Source organism: Petromyzon marinus, chromosome 76 (genome assembly GCF_048934315.1).
Source record: "Petromyzon marinus isolate PM22_M1 ecotype Great Lakes invasive population chromosome 76, UKy_Petmar_22M1.pri1.0, whole genome shotgun sequence".
Lineage (NCBI taxonomy): Eukaryota > Metazoa > Chordata > Hyperoartia > Petromyzontiformes > Petromyzontidae > Petromyzon > Petromyzon marinus.
The window spans coordinates 2,017,972-2,044,672 of record NC_133742.1 but is presented as its reverse complement, the minus strand read 5'-3'; the positions used below and the strand labels follow the sequence as shown (position 1 = coordinate 2,044,672).

Below are 26,701 nucleotides of genomic sequence, written 5' to 3'. Positions count from 1 at the left end.
ACCGCAAGACTTGTGGTCAGAATGCAAACACAATCCATACTCTTTGGTTATTTGCGTAAAGTTACGTGGGTATAAAATTAAATACATCACGACGTTATTTATTTTAGTGAGTGGGTGATTTATTTGATTTTCTACCCCACGTGACTTAACCGAAAGAACCAAAGAGGATGGATTCCTGCAGTTACGAAAGCTTCAAATCAACATTTTAAAAAATCACACTGATAATATGATGATGCATTGTCTTTGAAACTGATTGGTCCACACCAGAGACGGCTTTCTTTTGAGCCTCGTCTCAAAACGGTGCCAGACCCCCAGAGGACCCCTTTAGGCACCCTCCGGTCTTCTGGTCTAACACAGCTCGACAGATTGTGTGAATCAAGCTGCTGGGGCCCACTTTAGACTGAAGGGATGGGATTCTATGGCCATCATACAGAAACCTAAGACCACGCAAAAACCTTACGGACTACACGCAAACCCTGCAGACTACACGAACCTTACTACACAAACCCTACAAACACAAACCTTACTACACAAACCCTACATACTACACAAACCCTACATACTACACAAACCTTACTACACAAACCCTACATACTACACAAACCCTACATACTACACAAACCCTACATACTACACAAACCTTACTACACAAACCTTACTACACAAACCCTACATACTACACAAACCCTACAGACTACACAAACCCTACATACTACACAAACCCTACATACTACACAAACCTTACTACACAAACCTTACTACACAAACCCTACAGACTACACAAACCCTACATACTACACAAACCCTACAGACTACACAAACCTTACTACACAAACCTTACATACTACACAAACCCTACATACTACACAAACCCTACAGACTACACGAACCTTACTACACAAACCCTACAAACACAAACCTTACTACACAAACCCTACAGACTACACAAACCCTACAGACTACACAAACCCTACAGACTACACGAACCCTACATACTACACAAACCCTACAGACCACGCAAACCCTACAGACTACACAAACCCTACAGACCACGCAAACCCTACAGACTACACAAACCCTACAGACTACACAAACCTTACATACTACACAAACCCTACAGACTACACAAACCCTACAGACTACACAAACCTTACTACACAAACCCTACAGACTACACAAACCCTACAGACTACACAAACCTTACTACACAAACCCTACAGACTACACAAACCCTACAGACTACACAAACCTTACTACACAAACCCTACAGACTACACAAACCCTACAGACTACACAAACCCTACAGACTACACAAACCCTACAGACTACACGAACCCTACATACTACACAAACCCTACAGACCACGCAAACCCTACAGACTACACAAACCCTACAGACCACGCAAACCCTACAGACTACACAAACCCTACAGACTACACAAACCTTACATACTACACAAACCCTACAGACTACACAAACCCTACAGACTACACAAACCTTACTACACAAACCCTACAGACTACACAAACCCTACAGACTACACAAACCTTACTACACAAACCCTACAGACTACACGAACCTTACATACTACACAAACCCTACAGACTACACAAACCTTGCATAAGATCATATCGGATGATGCAGCTTTAAAATTATGCCGTTCATTTTCATCAAAAAACTAAACCATGGGTATTTTTTTCGTCGACCAGAGGCACAGTGCCTTCTGTGGCCTATTGGATAACACGGCCCTTGTGGGTGGGTGAGTGGGTGGTTGAGTTAGTGGGCGGGTGAGTGGTTGAGTGAGTGGGTGAGTGGGTGGATGGCTGTGTGAGTGGTTGAGTGAGTGAGTGGTTGAGTGAGTGAGTGGTTGAGTGGGTGAGTTGGTGAGTGAGTGGGTGAGTGGGTGAGTGAGTGGGTGAATGGCTGTGTGAGTGAGTGAGTGTGTGAGTGAGTTAGTAGGCCCTATGCACAGTGCCCACTGTGGCCTATTGAACAACAACAACAGCAACAACAACAGCAACAACAGCAACAACAACAGCAACAACAACAACAGCAACAACAACAACAACAGTAACAATAACAACAACAACAGCAACAACAACAACAGCAACAACAACAACACGGCCTTGCACGCGGTGGTTTGTTTGGGCAGTGCGGAAGCAGACGACCACTGGACCACGGCGCTGCACTGCGGGTGGCCAACTGCTCAGGGTTCACAACATCGCCACACCGAAGACTGCCACCCACCCTGCTCTGAATGCAGTCTCTGGCACAGCCTCTGGACGCATTCCCAACGTCACTCGATGAATTCCCCTAGGTTCTACGTTGTCTCGTCTCGCCCCGTGTCCACGTCTCTTGCGTGTGTTGCAATATCCTTGTGCTGCACTGTGAAGGAACAGGGCTCATCTCTGGTCCTGTTCCTTGTAGACCTCCCATTTGTCTCCGTCACGACGGCCATCCATCCCGTCCGTCAATCTCAAACCCCTCCCTCCCTGTCTCATGTTAAACATTTGCATATATCCCGCAGCAGAGGATTTGCATGATCAATCGCTGATTGGGCAAGCGATTCAATGGTCGCTAATCGAACAAGCGATTCGTTAATCATCGCTAATTGGACAAGAGATTCGGTGATCAATAATTGGACGAGTGATTAACGTGATCGCTAAATGAACAAGCGATTAGATAATCATCGATATTTGGACAAGAGATTCGGTGATCAATAATTGGACGAGTGATTAACGTGATCGCTAATTGAACAAGCGATTCGATATTCGTTAATTGGACGAGTGATTAACGATAAAACACGGATTATTTGGGTCAGGGATAGATTGTTGTTGTTGTTGTTGCTGCTCAATATAAGTACCATTTTAGTATGTTTCAGCATTTATTATTTAAAACAAAGTATATAATGATAAGTGTGCTGAAGATGAACAGAGAAAGCACAAACAATTTGTGCTTGCAAAATATTGCGCGTAAAACTTTCTTGAGGCACCCCACAGCAGCTCCCTGTTTTAGAAAGTTCGAGGGGGTCACAGACAGAGGGGGTCACAGACAGAGGGGGTCACAGACAGAGGGGGTCACAGACAGAGAGGGTCACAGACAGAGGGGGTCACAGACAGATGGGGTCACATTATGGATCCAGGAGGGGAGGGATAGGCCAACAGTTGCATGAGGAAGGGAAACGTCACGATACCGATTGTGTAAATGTCGTAGTGGGTTTACTTTCCAACACGCAACAACCGGTTAGTGCTGAACTAGTGACTAATTGGACACGTTTTGTTAACGTGACAAACCTCTCACTAACCTGCTGTGTCGGGTGGTTGGCTGATTTAACGACGCATTTATATTTGTAATGCAATCTAACCCAAGAAGAACAACAACAAACCCCCCTCTATTGCGGTTAACATTGGTCGCCAAAGCCCCCTACCACGACCAACTACCGCGTGTTCAACAGGAGGGTATCCATCGACAACGATGCACACAACGGCCCGCCACGAGGTTTCAGAGCGGCGTGCGCGTTCGGGAACTCACGAGGGGTTTGCGTCCAATTCCTACTCGTGACCTCCACGCTACAGCCGCTGTCGCAAGCGAGGGCTGCCACCAAACGGTGAAGGGACGAGACCTTCCCCAGTGATGCCTGTCGCACCGCCTGTTCTAATATCTGGGGCCGCACGTGGAGCGAGCGGTTGCGCCCTTGGTTGTCACTGTCGTCGCGAGTGGCATCCGCGGGTCGTCCCGTACGGGGCGGTGATCATTCATAGCCCACCCTATATTTTGAGCCTGGCAATCTGTTTAGGAGCTGGATAGCCAATGTCGTTCAGACATTGCTGTTCCTCTGCCGCTGAAGAAGCGCAGACCGCAGCGGTTTGTATCTTGCGCTCCATTGTTTAAACTAAACTATTTTTGTATTTTATTAGTTGTAAGGCCCCCACTGAGCTTCTATGTGGCTCTTTACCAGAAGCGGCCTGGCTATCACGAATGATGGCTAAACGAAGTGGCTTGTCACCACGTGTAAATTTATAGCGGCAGCCAAATACTCCAAACGCGTGATGATGATTCTAAATGGAGGGTACATCTGGAGGAACCCGGAAAAAAATCCATGCGACCATGGGGAGAGCGACACACAAACTCCAAATATACAGCAGCAGCAGGCGTCAGGGTAAGGATCGAACCCACGACCTCCTGTATACCAGGCGAGGTAGTTAACATCTTGCCACCGTGGTGCCCAATGGGCCACAATCACACTCCTGCGGCTCGACTTGAAAGTGTCTCCGTGCATCTCCATGTGTCTTCATGGGTTTACTGTGTGGCGCATAGTTTGTGGGGGGCTGCATGGCCACAATCCATGGCCCGTTGGTTGAGCTGTTGGTTTCTGGCCTGCCAGGATGCGCTACAAGCCAAGCACTTACCAGTCGGTCACAGCTGCTGGCGATCGGGGGTTCTCCGCCTCTGTTTTCGTCATCATCCTGAGCAGCTGCCGAGCCTGAATGAGAGGGATCTTCTTCGTCCTGCGGGGCATTGACACTCTGCGTTACGGGAGAGAAAGCTCAGCGCATTGGTCACTAACACCACTGCACGTGGCCTTAAAAGATTAAAAAATTATATACGCAATTAGGAGACATTTCGATTTAAAGCTTTCGTGACTGCAGGGATTCATCTTCTGGGTTCTTTCGGTAAAGTCACCACATAGAATGGAGATAAAATAATGAAAATAATAATAACAGAATAAAATTCTCACGATGTTTCGGCCACAGAAGAAGAATTAGAACCCAGAAGAAGAATTAGGAGACATTTTAGGAAGTGGCCCTTGATGCGCAGGGCACATGGCCCGGCTATTTCCTCCCGTTGAGAGGATGATGATTGGCGGTCAATCGCCGTTTTGATGAAATTCCACATAAGAGAGTTGGGCGACGGGAGAGCGTTGTGATTTTACACTCCATGGATAACGATGATGATGATGATGATGATCCATGATCGTCATGACTCATCATCAGCCACATTCCCAATACAGTTCACAGTACAGACAGGATAAGTGGTACAATCCTGGGGTTCCATACGACATTGACACTTGCATCATTCTGCTCATTCCTGCGATAAGTGAACGGGCTGCAGGAGATTCTCGTTTTCTTCTTCTTCTTCTAAGAGCTGAAGAAGAATGCCACCGTGCGGGTCTATGTTCATTTGGGGGTTTTAATTCAGCGAATGACAACAATGTGTGTCAGTTAGTAGAGTTGGTCTCTCTCTCTCTGCAGCTCCGCCTGTGGTATATGGCAATATATTCACGATATTTACGCCAATGTTGGGATGTCGCGAGTGACGACGAGAGGGCTGCACGACAGAGTTTGTGTAGTTTTGCTCATCCTCCATTTGAATCAGCACAGACTAACGGGAGTTATCAGATGGCCCACGATCCATAGTTGCGCATGAACCGACGGAAGGGGCAGACGACACCAATTCACCGATGCCTGCTTGTAACCATGGACATTGGGTGTGACTTCCTACTCCATGTGGTTGCTACTCACAGCTTGCGTTTGACCCACGCCTTCTGTTTGTGCTGAATTGTCTTTCTTGTTGTGGCAAAAAGAAGTCTCCAAGATGTTCACGATGAAGGTGCAGACGATGAACGAGAGGCACCCCGTCATCCAGATGTCCATGGCTGTCATGTAAGAAACCTGCACGACCCAGGCACACATGCGCACACCCACACACAGAAAGACAAAGATCCCCCATGTGGCCTGTAACATCCGATGAGCACAGTTCGGCTACGTACTGTGCGAAAGAAACGTAGGTAAAATAAAATAACAAAAATCACGACGTTTCGGCCACAACACAAGTAGCCTTCATCAGGTGAAGAAACAGGCCTGTCCGTAAGACAGCACCCGAGCGAACATAGCCAAGCACGGACAGCGTCTCCCAAGCTGTGTGGGAGGAAACAGAGCGCCTTGACAAAGGAATTAACATCAGCAGAAGTGAGTGTGAAAGCGATGCTGTCTTACGGACAGGCCTGTTTCTTCACCTGATGAAGGCTACTTGTGTTGTGGCCGAAACGTCGTGATTTTTGTTATTTTATTTTACCTACGTGACTTTACCGAATAAAACCAAAGAGTATGAATCCTTGCAGTCACGAAAGCTTCAAATCTAGAATTGTGCGAAAGAAGTTCACCATACGTACACTACACTATCCACTACACTATTATATACTACTGTAATGACTCCGACGACAAGGATATAAGAAGAGCCACTTTAATTAGTTTACACCAGAAGGAACCCTACTATATGTAGCCGGTATGGGCTTAATGTAAATGATGCACAAGTTTATTTGTGAATGAAAGTAATAATGACCATGGATTGGACCCATAGAGTCACGTGAGTGCACAATAGGCCACGCCTACCAGTAGATTAATCAATTCAGAGTACAGGGCACCTTACTCTTTGGTTCTATTCGGTAAAGTCACGTAGGTAAAAAATAAAATAACAAAAATCACGACGTTTCGGCCACAACACAAGCGGCCTTCATCAGGTGAAGAGATCAGGCTGTCTCGAGGACAGCGCTGGAGTGAAACACAGCCACGCTCAGACCGCGGACCTTAATGAGGAAACAAGGTGCCTTGACAAAGGAATTAGCATACAAATTAGCATTTGATTGGCCGACTTAGCATAGAGGTGGTGTACGTACGGGTGGACTTGCTGTTTGGCGTGGGGGGGAGTTTACCTGTTGATGGTGTGAAAAGTGAATTTTTAAGAGCTGCGAAAGTTTGGGGTACCACTACTTGAAAAATATACTGTACCATTGAAATTAGTTTGATGTTTAGTTCGATTTAGAACATCTTTACAATGGTTGCTTAATTTGAAACCATCCTCTCGGTTGAAATTGTGTCTGTGTTTGTAGATCTGAATTGCCTCGTGAACAAATCTCTGATAATAACCCGTGGGTTTGCAAAGAACCTTGGTATCGGAGAAAATTATATCGTGATCACCCACAACATTGTAACAGTGATCAGCCACGGCAGAATAATTCGTTTTGCCGTGTTTCAAATCTGATTTGTGCTCGCGAATTCGGTCAGAGACATGTCGCTTTGTCTCCCTGATATAGCAATCACCGCAGGTACAACTCAATTTGTAAACCCCGGGGTACTGTAAGTCAGGAATGACATCCTTCACGGATGGGATCAGATCACGAATTTTGTGTACTGTATTGAACCGGACCTGGATCTTGTGTTTGTTTAGAATTTTGGAAATCTTTTTAGTAACGCCTGCTATATATGGTAGTGTGATGGTTTTGACCGGAGTATGAAGTGGTTGTTTCTGTATGGAGGGAGAAACAGCTTGGCGGATGGTACGGTCAGAGTATCCATTCCTTTTGAGGGCCAGGTGTACATGTTTTAATTCACTGGTCAGGTGGTGTTGGTCCGAAATGCAATGAGCCCTATGGTATAAAGTTTTGATGAGATAATTTTTTTGGGCTGGGTGGTGGTGGGAATCAGGTTTAAAGTAGGAATCTGTGTGGGTGGGTTTCCTGTAGACAGAATGCTCCAATGAGCCATCAGGTCTCCTCTCAAACAGAACATCTAAGAATGGTATCTTGCCATCTTTCTCCACTTCCATGGTGAAATTGATGGCGGGATGTCTGGAATTGATGTGGTGTAGGAAAAGGTTCAGAGCTGGGAGGCCATGTGGCCAAATGACGAAAGTGGCATCCACATATCTCTTCCACAGGGAAGGTCTGAGGGTGGAAGTCTGGATGGCGTCTGATTCAGATTTCTCCATAAAAATATTGGCTCTCACTGGTGACAAGGGGGATCCCATGGGGGTACCCTCATTTTGTTTGTAGAAGGAGCCATTCCAAGTAAAGTAGGTATTGTTGAGGCAGTGCCTAACCAGTGCAGGTGTGTCGGGGTCTAGTCCATGTTGGACCAAATTTTCAATTATTTCAATGGTATCAGGTACTGGGACCTTGGTGAACAAAGAGACCACATCGAAGTTGACAAGGATATCGTCAGGGGACAGTACAACGTCTTTGACCATAGAGACCAACTGGGCTGAGTTAAGTACTGCTGAGGCGGTCTTGCCAGTGAAAGGCAGCAAGGTATCTGACAGAAAACGGGCCAGTCTATAGGTAGGGGAGTTGATCGTTGATATGATGGGTCGTAGTGGGGTGCCTTCTTTATGAATCTTGGGAAGACCATAGAATCTAGGGGGTCTTGCAGCAGAAGGTTTTAGGGAGGGACGTTTAGTTGGGTCGATTAGGGAGGTCGAACTTGTGATGATCTTGTTGGTTTTTATCGCTAGGCTATTGGTAGGGTCATTTTTTATTTTTGAGTAACTTCCATCGTTGAGCAGATTCTGGATTTTGTTGTTGTATGAATCTTTATCCATAATTACAGTAGCGTTGCCTTTATCAGCTGAGAGGATGACTATATCACTTCTGTTTTTTAAATTTGCGAGTTCAGAGCGTTCATTTTTGCTGATGTTGCTAATAGGTTTCTTAGCTTCTTTGGTTCTTTCGGTAAAGTCACGTAGAATGAGAATAAAATATTAAATTGATAAAATAAAATAACACAATAATATTCTCACGACGTTTCGGCCACAACACAAGCGGCCTTCATCAGGTGAAGGGACGAGACTGTCTGGTAGGACAGCGCTGTCTGGTAGGACAGCGCTGTCTGGTTCGGGGTGACAGCAAAATTTAGCCCTCTAGCCAGTACTGTTTTCAGATTGTCAGAAATCGGGGTGCTACTCTGATTAATGAGGATTTTGTTAACGTCTAGTTTTGTTATATGTGGGACTGGGTTCTTCTTCGATAGGTGGTTGAATTTAGAAATCATGTTAGCTTTGTATTTGACTGAAAGTGAATCGGCAGAAGAAGTAGCTGATCACTGTTACAACGCTGTGGGTGATCACCGACCGTCTGTGTTGCTTTATATAGTTTCCAAATTTTGCTAAACCCTGTTTGATTTAGTGTGCTCCTCCGTCTCTCTCTGTATCCCCTGGTGTATCTGTGTTAATTCCCTCTACTTAGGTGTCTGTATATATCTGCGGTTATGTGTTTCTCCTCTATCTTAAATTTAGCTCTTCTGTACCTGATGATTGCTTGTGTTGCAATCGAAACGTCGTATACTATTATGTTATTTTATTACGTCTTATTTCTACGTGACTTTACCGAAAAAACCAAAGAGTATCTCCTGCAGTCACGAAAGCACCAAATCTAGTTTGGTAGAAACTCTGTTAACGACCGCCCCTGTTAACGACTAATCGCCTAACAATGGACCTCCATAGAGCCCAATGTGTTCGCTTACTGACCATTCCCCTGTTAATGACGGGCTGTTGTAGGTACAGTAAATATTAATGTATTGATTAACGATGTTTATTTTAATAGTATGTGTTTATAATGTTGGTAGTATCTTTACGTATCAATATCCATTTTTTATATATATTATGAAGTAAGTTTTTTTGGGTAACTTTCGATGCTACCGGAACGAATCAAGCCTTTACCGTTGATTTCCTATACTCGCTCAGTGACCGAATCACTTAACGACCCGTTGCGTGGAACCAATGGACGTCACTAGGAGGAGGGCTTCTACCGCACAGTCCGACAGTCGATGTGTCTGTGTGCGTGCCAACCTTGTGATGGGCTCGGCAGACAAAAACGACGACTTCAGCGTATTTCGTTTTTTGTGGTCGCGAGAGTCCGCGCTCGAGCGCACGCTGCGGGCACCTTGGGCATGTTGGCGTGAGCGTTGGCGCACTGCGTGATCACCGAGATGGTCGTGGTGATCCCGATGCCGGCCCGCGCTGGCGTCTTGTCCACGGGGATCAGGAAGGCGATGCAGGACAGGCCGGAGAGCAGGCCGCTCGACACGTACATCTGTATGTCGGAGGCGCTCATTCTGCGACACAGCTTGAATGTGATGTTCAGGCACGATAGGTTTCCTTGGAGGAGGGTGGGTAAGAGTTGTTAAGAGTCAACGTTAGTAATAGATCTAACGATAGGCTCGACTTGGGATGTGCAGGATATCAGGGGGCAAACTTTACTTATCTTTATTACATTTATAAGGCGCTTTAACCAAAGCGCTGTTCAGTGAATTAATGATGGTACAAAAAACATGGGGACGAGGCACGGTTAATGTTATGAATATGAGGACGACGACGATGATGATGATAATAATAATAATAGGTTTTTTACCCTTTCTTATAGCAACAAAATTGAAACCTTTTTATAAGGAATCATGTTTACATTAACCACAATACCTGCAGTCATCTGGTCGAACACCATATGAGACTAGGCTCTAAAGAAAGCTGTCTCTGGTGTGGACCAATCCATTTCAAGGACATTGCCACATACATTATCAGAGTGTGTTTTGTTTGCATTCTGACTGCAGGTATTGTGGTTAATGTAAACATGATTCCTTGTAAAAAGGTTTCAGTTCTGTTGCCAGAAAAAAGGGTAAAAAACTTATTATTATATTTTGCTACTGGCAAAGGAGGCCTCATGATGATGATGATGCGTAAGAGGAAACGGAGGTGAAGATGACAATGAGTGAGTCGATGGGAGCATGACTGTGGAGTCGGGGAGTGTATCGGTGATGGGTAGACGAGGAAGGGTAGGCGAGTGAACATAGATGGGTCTTTAAGGAGGAGCGGAAGATAGCGGTAGCGGGTGATCGTTTGATGTGTAGCGGGAGTCCACTCCAGTGCAGAGGGGCTAGGAGCGAGAAGGGACGGAACCACGGTTGAGCACAGGGAGGAGGGGGCGACAGAGAGAGAAACATCTGGGATTTTGAACGCAGAGTGCGACAAGCAACGCAGAGTGAGATGAGAGAAGCAAGGTTAGGAGGGGGTGAGACCGTGCAGAGATTTATAGAGCAGGGTGCGAGGTTTTAAAGTGCAACTCAACTTCAAACAACTCTCCGCGAGGTGTCGGTGTGCGAACCACCGCACGTGTCCTCGGAGTTCCAGCCCCAGGTCCCACCAGGGGCACGCGAGCCGTGGCCAGGGCACATGGCCAGCAGCCGCGACTCAAGGGCACGGCCCATGCAGAACGTAACCCCGAGTGCACCGCAATGGCCTTGAACTCCGTGCCGGGGGCGGATTGATTCTCCGAAAGCGGCCCACTTTGTCGTCGGAAAACATTGAACGAGAACCTCTATAAACACGTCAATGCGATGCTACACACATTCATGGCAATAGAGTTTATCGACGGAGTCCACTCGCACCGCCTCGCTAGAATTGATCGCGATTCCATTGGCCTGATTGGTAAGCATCCTGGTTCACTTGTTGAGGGACAGGGTTAGGATTATACTTATGCCTGGGGTAGGTATACCGATGATTTCAGTGTAGGTGCAGTTGTCGGACAGCGTGATGTTTTCTACAACCAACGGAAGGATGCTGATGTCCTTGGCGATCATGCGGCGTTCGTCCTTGTCCCATTGCAGAAACATTTCGTTCACCGTGTAGCTGGCTGAGGCGCACAGCCGCCACATGCAACAACGACAGAGGGTGATGATGTTAGGAGTGACAGGATGGATGGGTGGCCGCAACATCATTAGGGTTACCACGACGTGATTATCAATCAAATCCGACACTCTCCGTAAATGTCTGTCAAACTGGAGCTGGTCAGAAGGACACTGCTCAGGTATGGAAACATTTCCACTCTCTGATCTCGCCCAATGCTTTCCAATCACTCCAGCCCAGGTGCCTGGTGTCATGTCCCACTCGGGCATTAAAGTTACCCGACAGGATTGACTCTATTCTGAGTGACCACTTTGTATCCTGTACCTGGGACAGGAAGTCCTAGAAGGCATCTGATTCATTATTTGGCATTGCCTGCATCCCACCACTGATCTTCATCTTTAGTTGGGATGTAAGCCACCACCAATCCTCACCTCCCATTGTGGGGAGGTGAGCCCACAGTAGCCTGGGACTTACAGCTTCCCACACTTCCCCGTCATGTCCCCACGCCCCCTCCATTAATTTGTTCAGAAGAGCCACTCCCTCGTGTTTGCCAGTTTCCTACCCCGAGTAGAGGACTATCCACCCCTCAAAGTGACTGGAGCCAGAACTAGTCCAGCTCCTTACAGAGGAGAGGTAGTGAGAATTTGAATATTCCACGTGGCCACTCGCAGTGGCTCTTTTTGCCATTTCTGGAGGAATCCTGAGTGTTTGGGTTCAGTCTCCTGGCTCCACCAAATGGGATTTGACAAGGAGATTTCAAAGTCGCCTGTACCCTCAGGGCCTCCTGAACAAGCTTAGTTTTAGCTTCAAATTGTGGTTTTGCATACATTGTAATTGTACCTGGAGGGGTCATCTGCCCTTCGCAACTGTCCAGAGCCCCCGTTGGCCACTGACGTTTACGAGTGTCATGAGGGGAACAGCTGATTGGAATCAGCCTCCCCTCAGTGGCATTGCTCAAAGACACCACATTGTTTCCGACTGGCCCCATCTTGGAGGTGGGGGTTGTTTTTACCGCACTAGACAAAGATGTCCTCACAGGCAGAGACGTGCATTATAACGCGACCGCCACATTGCAATTACGAAATGATTTTAGTCTTGGGCAAACCGCGCTATCAAGAGAGCTGAGAGTGACTGTGTTCCTGTGTGTTCCACCAACTGCACAGAGTTGTACATTGTGGCCGTCCCATCAGTCAGCTGTGAGACAAGCGTAGGCTGGGTTGGTCCTCATTGTGGACTTGTGAGAGTCGCCAGTGTTCAGTACAGTACATTCAGAAATAGTTTTGTTTCGATTTAAAGCTTTTGTGACTGCAAGGATTCATCTTCTTTGGTTCTTTCGGTAAAGTCACGTAGAATGAGAATAAAATAATACAATAAAATAAGACAATAAAATTCTCACGACGTTTCGGCCACAACACAAGTAGCCTTCTTCAGGTGAAAAAACAGAACTGTCGGGACGACAGAGCTTCTACGTGACTTTACTGAAAGAACCAAAGAAAATAGTTTTGTGTTAAAAAGCTGCCAGAAATAACATTTACAAATGGTCTCTATGAAGCCCACGAGGAGATTTGTTTTGTTTACAATGCAGGAGGAATCCCTGGCCTTGAATTGTTACCCGTGAACTTCTAACTTAGATATCTGATTCATGACCCACTGAACTTAATTCTGGCATGAACCCCAGGCTTTTGTTCGTGTGGCTTACCACTGGTGAGGGTCATGGGGCAAAACTGGATATCCCAGGGGTAGTTTTGGATGTACATGGGACAGCTGAGGGTAAGCGTGATTCTGCAACACAAAAACACATTGGGACACGTGGACACGCGCAAAGATCAGCATGGGACACGTGGTGACACACCACGAATATGAAACAACAACTTGTATTCGCCACTAAGTCCGAATTCGAATTACATATCTGCTTGCTGCTAGTTGTATGTATGTTGAACTTCTTTCACACTGTACGTAGCCAACTGTGCTTATCGGAGGTGCGGATGATGGACAACAAATATAAAACACAAAAATCAGTTCTAAAGAAATAGATTTTCAATCGAGATTTCAAAGTGTATAGCTCCAGTGGCTTCCCAATATTGGAAGAAAGAGCGTTCCAGACAGCCGCACAAGTGCACCTGAAAGCTCCAGCCTCCTCTGCATCTGTTTTGCAGTGATCGCCTCGGGCCACAGCCGGCTACTCCGCGCTGTTCCCATTCTCTTTGTACGCTCGTTGTTCGGATGGGCACGAGTTCGTCGAGAACAGCAGCGACGTCATGTTCTAATTGAGCTGCGAATGAATTGACCGTCGATGCAGGAAATCAGACACGTCGATGACGACGACCGGATCTTCTGACGGAATGCATCGTGGGCCGGTCGTTTCCTGTCTCTGTATCGTATCCTCGTGACCGGTCGGCGAATAATCGGTAATGCCACTGTGCACGTCACGAGGCTGTGATTTGAAATACCCACGTCTTCGACGACAGCGTCGGTTACCGCTGACGTTGCCGGGTTAAACCGTGTCTGTCGATAATCTCGGCGAGGTCAGCGTTGATTTTACCACAAGAACCGGTCGGTCTGGGACAGTTTCGGGTCACCACAAATGACATACCGAGAGCCAATTGACCCACAGACTAGCAGCAGCAGAAGGCTCGGGAGAGAATTCTAACAGCGGTTAAGAAAGATGGCGGTCGATAGATCGCAGCGGCTGGAATGACGGTGATTGTTAATGAGTTTGCTCAGGGACACCACAGATGTCTCCACGGCGGATCGGTGCGATCGCACCACCATGGGGGCTGCCAGTGCCAGGCATCCCGCGACGGTGCTGATGTAAGACGGCGCTTCCGTTAGGTGCAGCTTCACGCGTAACTACATCCGACGAGTCGTCATCTACCCAGGTTTCACTAACGGCCAATAGGTCGAGTCCACAATCGTTGATCAGCGCCGTCTGGCGGAGCGTGCATCGACCAAAACAAAGTTGAGGAAACTCCTGGTCAGGAGTTTGGCTCAAAACCTGACACCAGCAACAGCAGCAGGATGGCGGTGAAGGCGCCCTTCCGTGTGGACGTAGAGCAGAAGAAGAACCGACCACATCCACAGCACAACCACGGTGCGAGGCATTGCGACAAGTGACGAACACGGTCAGGCAGGGGTCGGCATTTACAAATCAGATCGCAGCACGTTGGGTGTGGGACTGTTGTTGTTACTGTTGTTGTTACTGTTGTTGTTGTTACTGTTGTTGTTATTGTTGTTGTTACTGTTGTTGTTACTGTTGTCGTTACTGTTGTTGTTACTGTTGTTGTTACTGTTGTTGTTGTTACTGTTGTTGTTACTGTTGTTGTTACTGTTGTTGTTAATGTTGTAGTTGTTGTTACTGTTGTTGTTACTGTTGTTACTGTTGTTGTTACTGTTGTTGTTACTGTTGTTGTTACTGTTGTTACTGTTGTTGTTACTGTTGTTGTTGTTACTGTTGTTGTTACTGTTGTTGTTGTTACTGTTGTTGTTACTGTTGTTGTTGTTACTGTTGTTGTTACTGTTGTTGTTATTGTTGTTGTTACTGTTGTTGTTGTTACTGTTGTTACTGTTGTTGTTACTGTTGTTGTTATTGTTGTTGTTACTGTTGTTGTTGTTACTGTTGTTGTTACTGTTGTTGTTACTGTTGTTGTTGTTGTTGTTACTGTTGTTGTTACTGTTGTTGTTACTGTTGTTGTTGTTACTGTTGTTGTTATTGTTGTTGTTGTTATTGTTGTTACTGTTGTTGTTGTTACTGTTGTTACTGTTATTGTTGTTGTTACTGTTGTTACTGTTGTTGTTACTGTTGTTGTTACTGTTGTTGTTGTTACTGTTGTTGTTATTGTTGTTGTTACTGTTGTTACTGTTATTGTTACTGTTGTTGTTACCTGTTGTTGTTGTTACTGTTGTTGTTACTGTTGTTATTGTTGTTGTTACTGTTGTTGTTGTTACTGTTGTTGTTATTGTTGTTGTTACTGTTGTTGTTGTTACTGTTGTTGTTACTGTTGTTGTTACTGTTGTTGTTGTTACTGTTGTTGTTACTGTTGTTGTTACTGTTGTTGTTGTTACTGTTGTTGTTATTGTTGTTGTTATTGTTGTTGTTACTGTTGTTGTTGTTACTGTTGTTGTTACTGTTATTGTTGTTGTTACTGTTGTTGTTACTGTTGTTGTTACTGTTGTTGTTGTTAGTGTTGTTGTTACTGTTGTTGTTGTTACTGTTGTTACTGTTATTGTTACTGTTGTTGTTACCTGTTGTTGTTGTTACTGTTGTTGTTACTGTTGTTATTGTTGTTGTTACTGTTGTTGTTGTTGTTGTTACTGTTGTTATTGTTGTTGTTACTGTTGTTGTTGTTACTGTTGTTGTTACTGTTGTTGTTACTGTTGTTGTTGTTACTGTTGTTGTTACTGTTGTTGTTGTTGTTACTGTTGTTGTTATTGTTGTTGTTATTGTTGTTGTTACTGTTGTTGTTGTTACTGTTGTTGTTACTGTTATTGTTGTTGTTACTGTTGTTACTGTTGTTGTTACTGTTGTTGTTGTTACTGTTGTTGTTATTGTTGTTGTTACTGTTGTTACTGTTATTGTTACTGTTGTTGTTACTGTTGTTGTTGTTACTGTTGTTGTTACTGTTGTTGTTACTGTTATTGTTGTTGTTACTGTTGTTACTGTTGTTGTTACTGTTGTTGTTGTTACTGTTGTTGTTATTGTTGTTGTTACTGTTGTTACTGTTATTGTTACTGTTGTTGTTACCTGTTGTTGTTGTTACTGTTATTGTTACTGTTGTTATTGTTGTCCTTGTTACTGTTGTTGTTACTGTTGTTGTTACTGTTGTTATTGTTGTTGTTACTGTTGTTGTTACTGTTGTTGTTGTTACTGTTGTTGTTGTTACTGTTGTTGTTACTGTTGTTATTGTTGTTGTTACTGTTGTTGTTACTGTTGTTGTTGTTACTGTTGTTGTTACTGTTGTTGTTACTGTTGCTGGTGCTGTTGTTGTTACTGTTGTTGTTACTGTTGCTGGTGCTGTTGTTGTTACTGTTGTTGTTGTTACTGTTGTTGTTGTTACTGTTGTTGTTACTGTTGTTGTTACTGTTGTTGTTGTTACTGTTGTTGTTACTGTTGTTGTTACTGTTGTTGTTACTGTTGTTGTTGTTACTGTTGCTGGTGCTGTTGTTACTGTTGTTGTTGTAGTTGCTGCTTCTGTTGCTGCTGTTGTTACTTCTGTGTTTTGCTGCTTATGCAGCTGTTGTTGTTTACGATGTTGCTGTCGGTGCTGCTGTTGCTGTGCCACGAGGAAGCTCAGGCTGAGTGAGTTTCCTCTGTGGGTTTTCTCTGTGGGTTTTCTGTGTGGGTTTTCTCTGTGGGTTTTCTCTGTGGGTCTTCTCTGTGGGTCGTCTCTGTGGGTTTTCTCTGTGGGTTTCCTCTGTGGGTTTTCTCTGTGGGTCTTCTCTGTGGGTCGTCTCTGTGGGTTTTCTCTGTGGGTTTTCTCTGTGGGTTTTCTCTGTGGGTTTTCTCTGTGGGTTTTCTCTGTGGGTCTTCTCTGTGGGTTTTCTCTGTGGGTTTTCTCTGTGGGTCTTCTCTGTGGGTTTTTTCTGTGGGGTTTCTCTGTCGGTTTTCTCTGTGGGTCTTCTCTGTGGGTGTTCTCTGTGGGGTTTTCTCTGTGGGTTTTCTCTGTGGGTTTTCTCTGTGGGTTTTCTCTGTGGGTTTTCTCTGTGGGTTTTCTCTGTGGGTCTTCTCTGTGGGTCTTCTCTGTGGGTTTTCTCTGTGGGGTTTTTCTGTGGGTTTTCTCTGTGGGTTTTCTCTGTGGGTCTTCTCTGTGGGTCTTCTCTGTGGGTTTTCTCTGTGGGTTTTCTCTGTGGGTCTTCTCTGTGGGTTTTCTCTGTGGGTTTTCTCTGTGGGTCTTCTCTGTGGGTTTTCTCTGTGGGGTTTCTCTGTGGGTTCTCTCTGTGGGTTTTCTCTGTGGGTTTTCTCTGTGGGTCTTCTCTGTGGGTCTTCTCTGTGGGTTTCCTCTGTGGGTTTTCTCTGTGGGTCTTCTCTGTGGGTTTTCTTTGTGGGTTTTCTCTGTGGGTTTTCTCTGTGGGTTTTCTCTGTGGGTTTTCTCTATGGGTTTTCTCTGTGGGGTTTCTCTGTGGGTTTTCTCTGTGGGTTTTCTCTGTGGGTTTTCTCTGTGGGTCTTCTCTGTGGGTTTTCTCTGTGGGTTTTCTCTGTGTGGGTCTTCTCTGTGGGTTTTCTCTGTGGGTTTTCTCTGTGGGTTTTCTCTGTGGGTCTTCTCTGTGGGTTTTCTCTGTGGGTCTTCTCTGTGGGTCTCCTCTATCGGTCTTCACCAAGTAAGGCTCACTGAGCTCTTCTTCAGAAGGGACCTGGCCATAATTGATAGCTCAAGGAAGTGGGCTTATCATGAGGAGATTCATAGCAGCCACATACTCTAAACGCATGATGTTTCTAAATGTGGAGGGAAAAACCGGAGGACCCGGAGAAAAATCCGCGCAACCACGAGGAGGGAGGCCCCGCACGCTCCACAATATAGAGTAGGCACCAGGTCTGGAATCGAACCCACGAGCTGGTGTATACCAAGCGAGGTAGTTAACGTCTCACCCCCACAGTGTCAAAATGCTACCGACCACAGACAAAAGCCAACCAAAGAAGTCTGAATGAAGATGCGGACCGAAGTATTTTATGACAATGATCAAAAACCACGGTGCACTGATGAGAACCAAGGTCGATGATTGTCTGTAAATACTCTTTGGTTCTGTGGGTAAAGTCACGTCGATATCAAAAAAATAATAATAGATCACGATGTTTCGATCGCAGCAACAACAAGCAATCGTCTTCAGGTGAGAGAGAGAAACAAGCCGCCGTGACGGAGCATCTTGTAGATCCCAGAGGGGGAGGGGGCGGGTCAGGGGGAGGGGCTGCCGCAACGGGCGAGAGGGTGGGGGGTGAAATTCAAAGAGGGAAGAAGGTGAGAGTGAGAACAAAGACCCGGAGAAGAGTAGCCAATGGCGACAAAGTGGGATCGAGCATCTGTCGCGTGAAGTGGATGAGCGGAGGTGGACATGTCGTAAGAACCCTGAGCCGCACCGCTGAAATCTCTGGGATTCGAATCCATGAAATGTTTTTTCCTACAAACAAACCGGGGTAGCGACGCAGTCCGGAGGCAGTAGTAGTGGGGGAGGCACCTTCTTTTATTCTCACACACAATGGGGACTGTACGCACCCTACGTGGGTGTGCACTGTCATCTATGTCACACACACAACCGTCTGTCGTCGGCGGCACTATCTAGCCAGGACGGTTGTGTGGCTGTCTAGCTAGCGGCGTCCCGCGATGGTGAAGACGGCGGTGACGATGGGTGGCGAACAGCAGCACGACGAGGGGGAAGATTTCCAGCAAGGGCCCCGAGCTCTCGCTCAGGGCTCCCTCTTATGCTCCCGGCGTGGCCTTGCTCCGCCATGGCCACGCCCCCCTTCTGGAACCTACTAGCAGGTTCCCGGGGCTTCTAGATGAACCCCTCCGTGAACTCTGCCCTAGTCGTCTTCCCCCCGTGTATGACTGCCACCTGCTGCCGCGTGTACTGCCGCACACCGAAGTTACCACTTTCGGTCAGCAGCCATCGCTATTACTCTACACTGGGTTCACAGTCCATGGCGAATTGATGATCGGGCCCCGGGTCACTGGGCTGAAAGTGTGCATAAACAACAATGCACCCACCATCACATTGAAATCGGATGGCTCTGATGGGACACACATTTCCCTCTGTGGAGCAAAACAGGTGTGGACCTGCTGCTACCGCTGCTGCTATCTACTATACCGACCAGGGGTCGCTTGCGGAGAGCTCGGAGGTAGCTGTAAAATCGGCTTCTGTGGGTTGTCTCTCCTAATCACGAAGGGTCGCACTGCTATTCGGGAAATCCATAACGGCTGATTTGTCCCTTACGATGAGACAACTCGGGGGGTGGGCGGTGGGGATGCCGGGGGCAGAAATCCGGATGAAAATCGCCAACAAAGACAATTCACAAAATATCGGATTGGCCCTGCGGTGCTCGAAGGGGAATGGCGATCGTGCGCTCACCTCATGGAGTAGAGGACTCTGCTGTCGTTGTAAACCTTCAGCATGGTGTTGGGTGCCGTCACCGAGTGGACCACGGAGTTCTTCTCATTGTTGAAGAACACGGTCGGCCTCCACAGGTGGCCTGCGGCCGCGTTGGGTACATCGATGTAACCCTCTCTGCCAGACCACTTGCGACGGAGGTGGAGACGGTGATCCATCCATTGGCGGACCAGGAAGATGGTCATTTTATATTCCTGATTTGTTGATGTGGGGGCAGGGGCAGGGGGAGGAGTTGCAGAGGGGGTTGGGGGGTGAATGGAAGTGATGGGAAAATGAGGAGGGCACAATGGGCTGATGAGATAGGGGGAATGATGTCATGTGAAGATGAGGCAATCATCAGCGTCATCATCGCCATGTGATATTTTGCGATGAACGTAACAAGTCATTGCATGTGGAAGGCGCACGCTTAAACCAATGACGTGGACATCAGGAGCCCACAGACTGTAACCAGCTCAAGCACATTTCTCTCTTCACCAGCTCAAGCCTCCCGTGTATCACGTGACTTCCGTGTGGCAGCCCCCCCATTGTGAATCCATCGCCACCGCCCACTGTGAAAACAGACGCCGCTCTTCCGTGCGTCAGTGTTGACGCCCCAATACAGCCTCCTCCTCCTCCAGATCCTTTTGCTGTTGTTTCTGAGTAGCTTTTCCATTATCTTCCTCTTAGTGGAATTGATTGCAATGTTAGGGGTGTCACATCAACAACAATACAACTGCCAAAATTCGACAATATTCATTAAAAAACCGACCGCATTTCTTCATGGCAAGAATGATACCCGGTGTGTGTCTGTGTGCCTTTTAAATACTCGCCATGTTTGACACGTCGAAGGAGGCTATGTTCTTGACAGTCATGCTGACGTTCACGATGGTGGGTCCATCTGTAAGTTTAGAGAGAGAGAGAGAGAAAACGAGATGAATAAACGACTACCGACAAACTGAAATATTACCTTCCACGCCCATGCACCCAGCAAGAACATTGACCAGCTGCAAAGAATGGTGCAAGTTCTTCTGGGAAGATCTGCGTGTTTTATGTGGGGTTCGATCAGCCGGAGCTGAGCCCTTGTTACTGTGAATCTTGCACCAGGAACTGCGATTTTAACTGCTGCCCTTGCCTGGGCGATTGTTGCTCACCCTCAGACACTGACGATGGCGCACAGGGGGCAGAGTGCATTCCACTCCGTGGGATCTGCAGATGTGCAAGGCGGAACGCCCACCCACAGTCTTGCATCTAACGTGATGTTCTGAATGAGGTGCAGCTCCAGACTGGGTGAACGGAGTGCCCTGGATGGGGCATGGGCTGCAATGAGGGAGCCCACGGTGGCTAGGAGATGTTCACCACCTCGCCTGGTATATAGGAGGTCGTGGGTTCGATCCTGACCCTGCTGTATATTTGGAATTTGCGTGTCTCTCTCATCATCACGGTGGCTCGGAGATGTTAACCACCTCGCCTGGTATACAACAGGTCGTGGGTTCGATCCTGACCCTGCTGTATATTTGGAGTTTGTGTGTCTCTCTCATCATCACGGTGGCTAGGAGATGTTAACTACCTCGCCTGGTATATAGGAGGTCGTGGGTTCGATCCTGACCCTGCTGTATATTAGGAGTTTGCGTGTCTCTCTCATCATCACGGTGGCTAGGAGATGTTAATTACCTCGCCTGGTATATAGGAGGTCGTGCGTTCGATCCTGACCCTGCTGTATATTTGGAGTTTGCGTGTCTCTCTCATCATTACGGTGGCTAGGAGATGTTAACCACCTCGCCTGGTATATAGGAGGTCGTGGGTTCGATCCTGACCCTGCTGTATATTTGGAGTTTGCGTGTCTCTCTCATCATTACGGTGGCTAGGAGATGTTAACCACCTCGCCTGGTATACAACAGGTCGTGGGTTCGATCCTGACCCTGCTGTATATTTGGAGTTTGCGTGTCTCTCTCATCATCACGGTGGCTAGGAGATGTTCACCAACTCGCCTGGTATATAGGAGGTCGAGGGTTCGATCCTGACCCTGCTGTATATTTGGAGTTTGCGTGTCTCTCTCATCATCACGGTGGCTAGGAGATGTTAACTACCTCACCTGGTATATAGGAGGTCGTGAGTTCGATCCTGACCCTGCTGTATATTTGGAGTTTGCGTGTCTCTCTCATCATCACGGTGGCTAGGAGATGTTAACTACCTCGCCTGGTATATAGGAGGTCGTGGGTTCGATCCTGACCCTGCTGTATATTTGGAGTTTGTGCATCTCTCTCCCCGTGGTCACATGGATTTTTTTCCGGGTCCTCCGGTTGTTTCCTCTACATTTAGAATGAACATCGCGCGTTTAGAGTACCTGGCTGCTGCTATACATTTCCACAACATGATTAGCCACTTTGTTGAGTTATTGTGGCCAGATAGCTTCTCAAAAATAGCTACATAGCTCAGTGGGCTTTACCTGGTAAAATAAAAAAAAGTTTATAGTTTCGTAGTTTATAAATAGCCCAGGGCAAAACCTATAAAAAAAAATGTGTGTACACCATCACTGCAATCTTAAACCTGATTCTAAAACAGATGTGGAGCCATTTGTTAGCCCCGGCAGTCGCAGGAAAGTTTTAAGAGAATCCAATACTGACGAACATTATGTGAGTCAAAGCAAACAAATGAATTGGCAGATTGTTTTTATATTAATGAATACTAAACATCCATTGTAATGTATATGACTATATTAACCACCCTCTGGTCTTTATACCTGATTGGCTCACAGTGACGACATCACATGTATCCCTCTGTTCGAGACCAAACAGGAGGAGGAGGATTCCTCCACAATTCTGGGCTGCCACCTGATGCTGCTGGTTGTTGTTGTTGTAATTACCTGCACAACGGCACGGTACTCGAATTGTAAATGTTGTAAGGGGGTTTACTCTCCAACACACAAAATCGATTAGTGTTGTACTAGTATACTACACTATACACTACACTATACACTACACTAGAATTGTTAATGTTGTAGGGGGTTTACTCTCCAACACACAAAATCGATTAGTGTTGTACTAGTATACTACACAATACACTACACTAGAATTGTAAATGTTGTAGGGGGTTTTACTCTCCAGCACACAAAATCGATTGGTGTTGTACTAGTATACTACGCAATACACTACACTAGAATTTTAAATGTTGTAGGGGGTTTACTCTCCAACACACAAAATCGATTAATGGTGTACTAGTATACTACACAATACACTACACTATACACTACACTAGAATTGTAATGTTGTAGGGGGTTTACTCTCCAACACACAATATCGATTAATGTTGTACTAGTATACTACACTATACACTACACTATACACTACACTAGAATTGTAAATGTTGTAGGGGGTTTACTCTCCAACACACAAAATCGATTAGTGTTGTACTAGTATACTACACAATACACTACACTATACACTACACTAGAATTGTAAATGTTGTAGGGGGTTTACTCTCCAACACACAAAATCGATTAATGTTGTACTAGTATACTACACTATACACTACACTATACACTACACTATACACTACACTAGAATTGTAAATGTTGTAGGGGGTTTACTCTCCAACACACAAAATCGATGAGTGTTGTACTAGTATACTACACAATACACTACACTATACACTACACTAGAATTGTAAATGTTGTAGGAGGTTTACTCTCCTACACGTTTTGCTTACGTGACAAACCTCTTACTAATTGGCTGTGTCGGGTGGTGGTGGCGGCGGCAGGTTTAGCGACGCATTTATATTTACAAAAACCCTCCTATGGTTAATATTGGTCACGAAGGCCTCCTATTGCTACCACTACTCCGTGTTTAAAGAGGGAGAGATCAACCGATAATGACGCACGTGAGAAAACGATTCAACGGCCCCGTCACCACTGTCAGCAGGCCCCTTGTTTCACAGTTGTGTGAGCAAGTTCGGGAAAGCCCAGGGGTATAGGCATTGATTTTTTAATAAGCGTGACAAATTGTTCTCAAAGGAGGTCACAATGTTAACCAATGGCGGCTCGTGACATTTCCACGAGGTGGTGCTGTTGTGAGTGACCTCTGATAAGACGGTGTTCTGATTCAGGAAAACCTCTGATTTAAAGCTTTCGTGACTGCAGTTAATTCATGTTCTTAGCTCTTTCGGTAAAGTCACGTTGAAGGGAAACAATAAAATATATATAAAACAATAAAAATTTTCACGATGACGACCGTTTGTGTTATGGTCGAAACGTCGTGATAATTTTTATTGTTTTATATATATTTTATTATTTTATTGTTTCCCTTCAACGTGACTTTACCGAAAGAGCTAAGAATATGAATAAAGGAAAACCTCGTCATGTCATTGGACGCCCCACGAAAGTGATGTAACAGTCTTATCTACCAAGGGCGAGGCATTGATAAACAATACTAAACAAAACGACAAAGCACTCCAACGCTATCCCCATGACCCCTCCAATCCACACCACAACACCTGCTGCCATAGGCATTGCTTTAGTTTCCTTCTGGAGCGTGTAGGCCGTGAGCTGCTGGACTTGCACAGTGAAACCTCGCGTTGTGACATCGTCTCATTACAGCCATGGGCGCCTTCTTCACCGCCCTGAATGGGTCTCCAGCGGCGTGGCTACAATGCGAAGCTACCTGCAGTGACTGAAGGGAAATGTCTCACTCGGACGCCTTCACAGCCACCCCGACACGTCCCCGATGCACAAATCAGACTGTGGTGTCGCAGCGGTTTCTAATGTGAACGCCTTCAAATGTTATCTCCATTAGGCAATTCACGTTGAAAGAATCATTATACAATTTTAAAAAAATGTTAAACAACGACATTTTTTTATAGTAGTGGTCGCAGCTCTTAAAAAATCCCTTTTCACACCATCAATAGGTAAACTCCCCCTCCCCCACCTCGCCAACCGGCATGTTCACCCGCATGTACACCACCTCTACACCGTTCATCATGCTAAGTCGGCCAATCAAATGCTAATTTTTTATGCTAATTCCTTTGTCAAGGCACCTTGTTTCCTCGCACACAGCTTAAAGGTCGCGGTCTGAGCGTGGCTCTGTTTCACTCCAGCGCTGTCCTCGAGACAGCCTGCTCCCTTCACCTGATGCAGGCCGCTTGTGTTGTGGCCGAAACGTCGTGATTTTTGTCGTTTTATTTTTTTTCACCTACGTGGTGACTTTACCGAATAGAACCAAAGAGTCTGAAAAGTATTTTATTATTGGAACAAATCACTTCTCATCTCCAGCCGCTTGGTGAGGCAGCGCCCCCAACGCCCCCTAGTGGCCGAACCGCGCTACCCGGAGACAAAGAAGTCGTCGGGGATGTGAACGCGTCCGATTTGTGACGCACGTGTACGTACAAACAATGGCGTTTACACCACCACCACCACCACCACACACAGAGATGCTTCAGGAACGCATCTAGCACGTCAAACGAGGACTTCCTGTATAAGAATAGCCTTTAGCCTTTCTGGCAATAAAAAAATACCAAACTGAAAGCGTTTGCGTGTAATCATGTCTGATTTAAAGCTTTCGTGACTGCAGTAATTCATATTCTTAGCTCTTTCGGTAAAGTCGCGTTGAAGGGAAACAATAAAATAATAAAATATATGTAAAACCTGATGATGCCCGCTTGTGTTATGGTCGAAACGTCGTGAGAGTTTTTATTGTTTTATATATATTTTATTGTTTCCCTTCAACGTGACTTTACCGAAAGAGCTAAGAAAGAATATAATCATGTCTGCTTTAACCGCACATACTTTGTGGTGAATATGCAAACAAATCACACGCTCTGGTAGCGTGTGATGATGCATTGTCTTTGACACTGATTGGTCCACAGCAGAGACATCTTCCTTTAGAGCCTCGTCTCACGAACGGCGCTAGACCAGAGGGCAGCGCCAAAAGGCGAACAGCACAAAGACAACGCCACTCTCACGACATTGAGAGCTCGGGGTGAGCAGCTACACCGTGGGACCTCCCTTGCCGCCGTCAAAATGTGAGAATAGGTTTTACCCTTTCTGGCAATGAAGCGTGTTTCAAGATGTTAAAACACCAAACTGAAAGCGTTTGCAAGGAGTCATGTCTGCATTAACCACACATAGTCGTGGTGAACATGCAAACAAAAAAACATGCTCTGGTAGTGTGTGATGGTGCATTGTCTTTCAAACGGATTGGTCCTGTACTTCCGGTAATCTGCAGTACTCCCTCTAGTGGAGGAGGAGGCAATCGTAGGGCCATAACCTTCAGCTCTTTATATTCTTGGTTCTTTCGGTAAAGTCACGTAGAAGGGAAACAATAAAATAATAAAAATATAAAACAATAAAATTCCCACGACGTTTCGACTGCAACACAAGCAATCATGATTTGGAAGTTATTCAGATGGACGAGTCCATCTGCCAAATCGCTCTCCGTGGTGCTAACGTTAAAAAAAACCCGCCACTTTTTTCAAATTTTCTTGCTGTGGTTTTCACACCTGATGATGATTGCTTGTGTTGCAGTCGAAACGTCGTGAGAATTGTATTGTTTTATATCTTCATTATTATTTTATCGTTTCCCTTCTACGTGGTGGTGACTTTACCGAAAGAACCAAGAATATGAATCCCTGCAGTCACGACCAGCTTTAAATCAAAACTTCAGCTCTTTATATTCTTCTCGCACTCACCTCGGTAGTTGGGTCGGATCATGCTGTTGTACCTGCGGAAGTCCTTCATGAGCTTCTCCATGTCCGTGAACGTCTGGCTCTGCATCAGCTCCGCACTGCTGGGACCGGAGTCCCTTGGCCCGCCGCCGTGGTGGTGGTGGTGGGCATCGTCGTCTTGGCTGCTGCAGGAGAGGCGATGGCGACCGCTACGACGTCACATTGAGGGATTAGCGGTCACTGGCGAGTGAAGGGGGCAATGTGGCATGCCCCAGCGACCGTCACTTGTCGGCCCTGGCCAATCGACCGCACACGCGCATCATCTGTGTGGTGGTGCTGGTGCTGGTGGTGGCGGTGGTGCAAATGCCACGCTTAGTGTCTGGCGAGAGCGAGAATTCCCAGTGTCGAGGCAAGGGTTGTGCATTCTCTCAGTTGGGATGGCCGGGGCAACGTAACGCCAGAACATTGGCTTCCTTAAAATCTTTTTTTTTGTTTACGGTGCACTCAAAAGAGAGCACGC

The 26,701-nt window shown here is 46.2% G+C and overlaps 1 protein-coding gene and 1 long non-coding RNA gene across 3 annotated transcripts; one reads left to right on the top strand and one right to left on the bottom strand.

The window, feature by feature from the left end:
- Positions 1-693: 693 nt before the first annotated feature.
- On the bottom strand, positions 694-11,959 carry LOC142907240 (uncharacterized). Of its 2 annotated transcripts, XM_076056497.1 has the most exons (5): positions 11,321-11,959; positions 9,716-9,930; positions 5,523-5,672; positions 4,410-4,508; positions 694-3,006 (listed from the first exon to the last, which is right to left on the bottom strand). In XM_076056497.1, exons 1-5 carry the CDS (start codon positions 11,718-11,720, stop codon positions 2,878-2,880), a joined length of 993 nt encoding a protein of 330 aa, XP_075912612.1. In that variant the 5' UTR covers positions 11,721-11,959; the 3' UTR covers positions 694-2,877. The 2 variants fall into 2 exon arrangements, with proteins under 2 accessions (XP_075912612.1, XP_075912611.1); XM_076056496.1 differs by lacking the exon at positions 694-3,006 and having other exon boundaries at positions 4,137-4,508.
- On the top strand, positions 5,583-25,042 carry LOC142907241 (uncharacterized). The gene is made up of 2 exons (XR_012930878.1): positions 5,583-5,663; positions 24,119-25,042. It is a non-coding gene; the product is annotated as an uncharacterized LOC142907241 (long non-coding RNA).
- Positions 25,043-26,701: the final 1,659 nt, after the last annotated feature.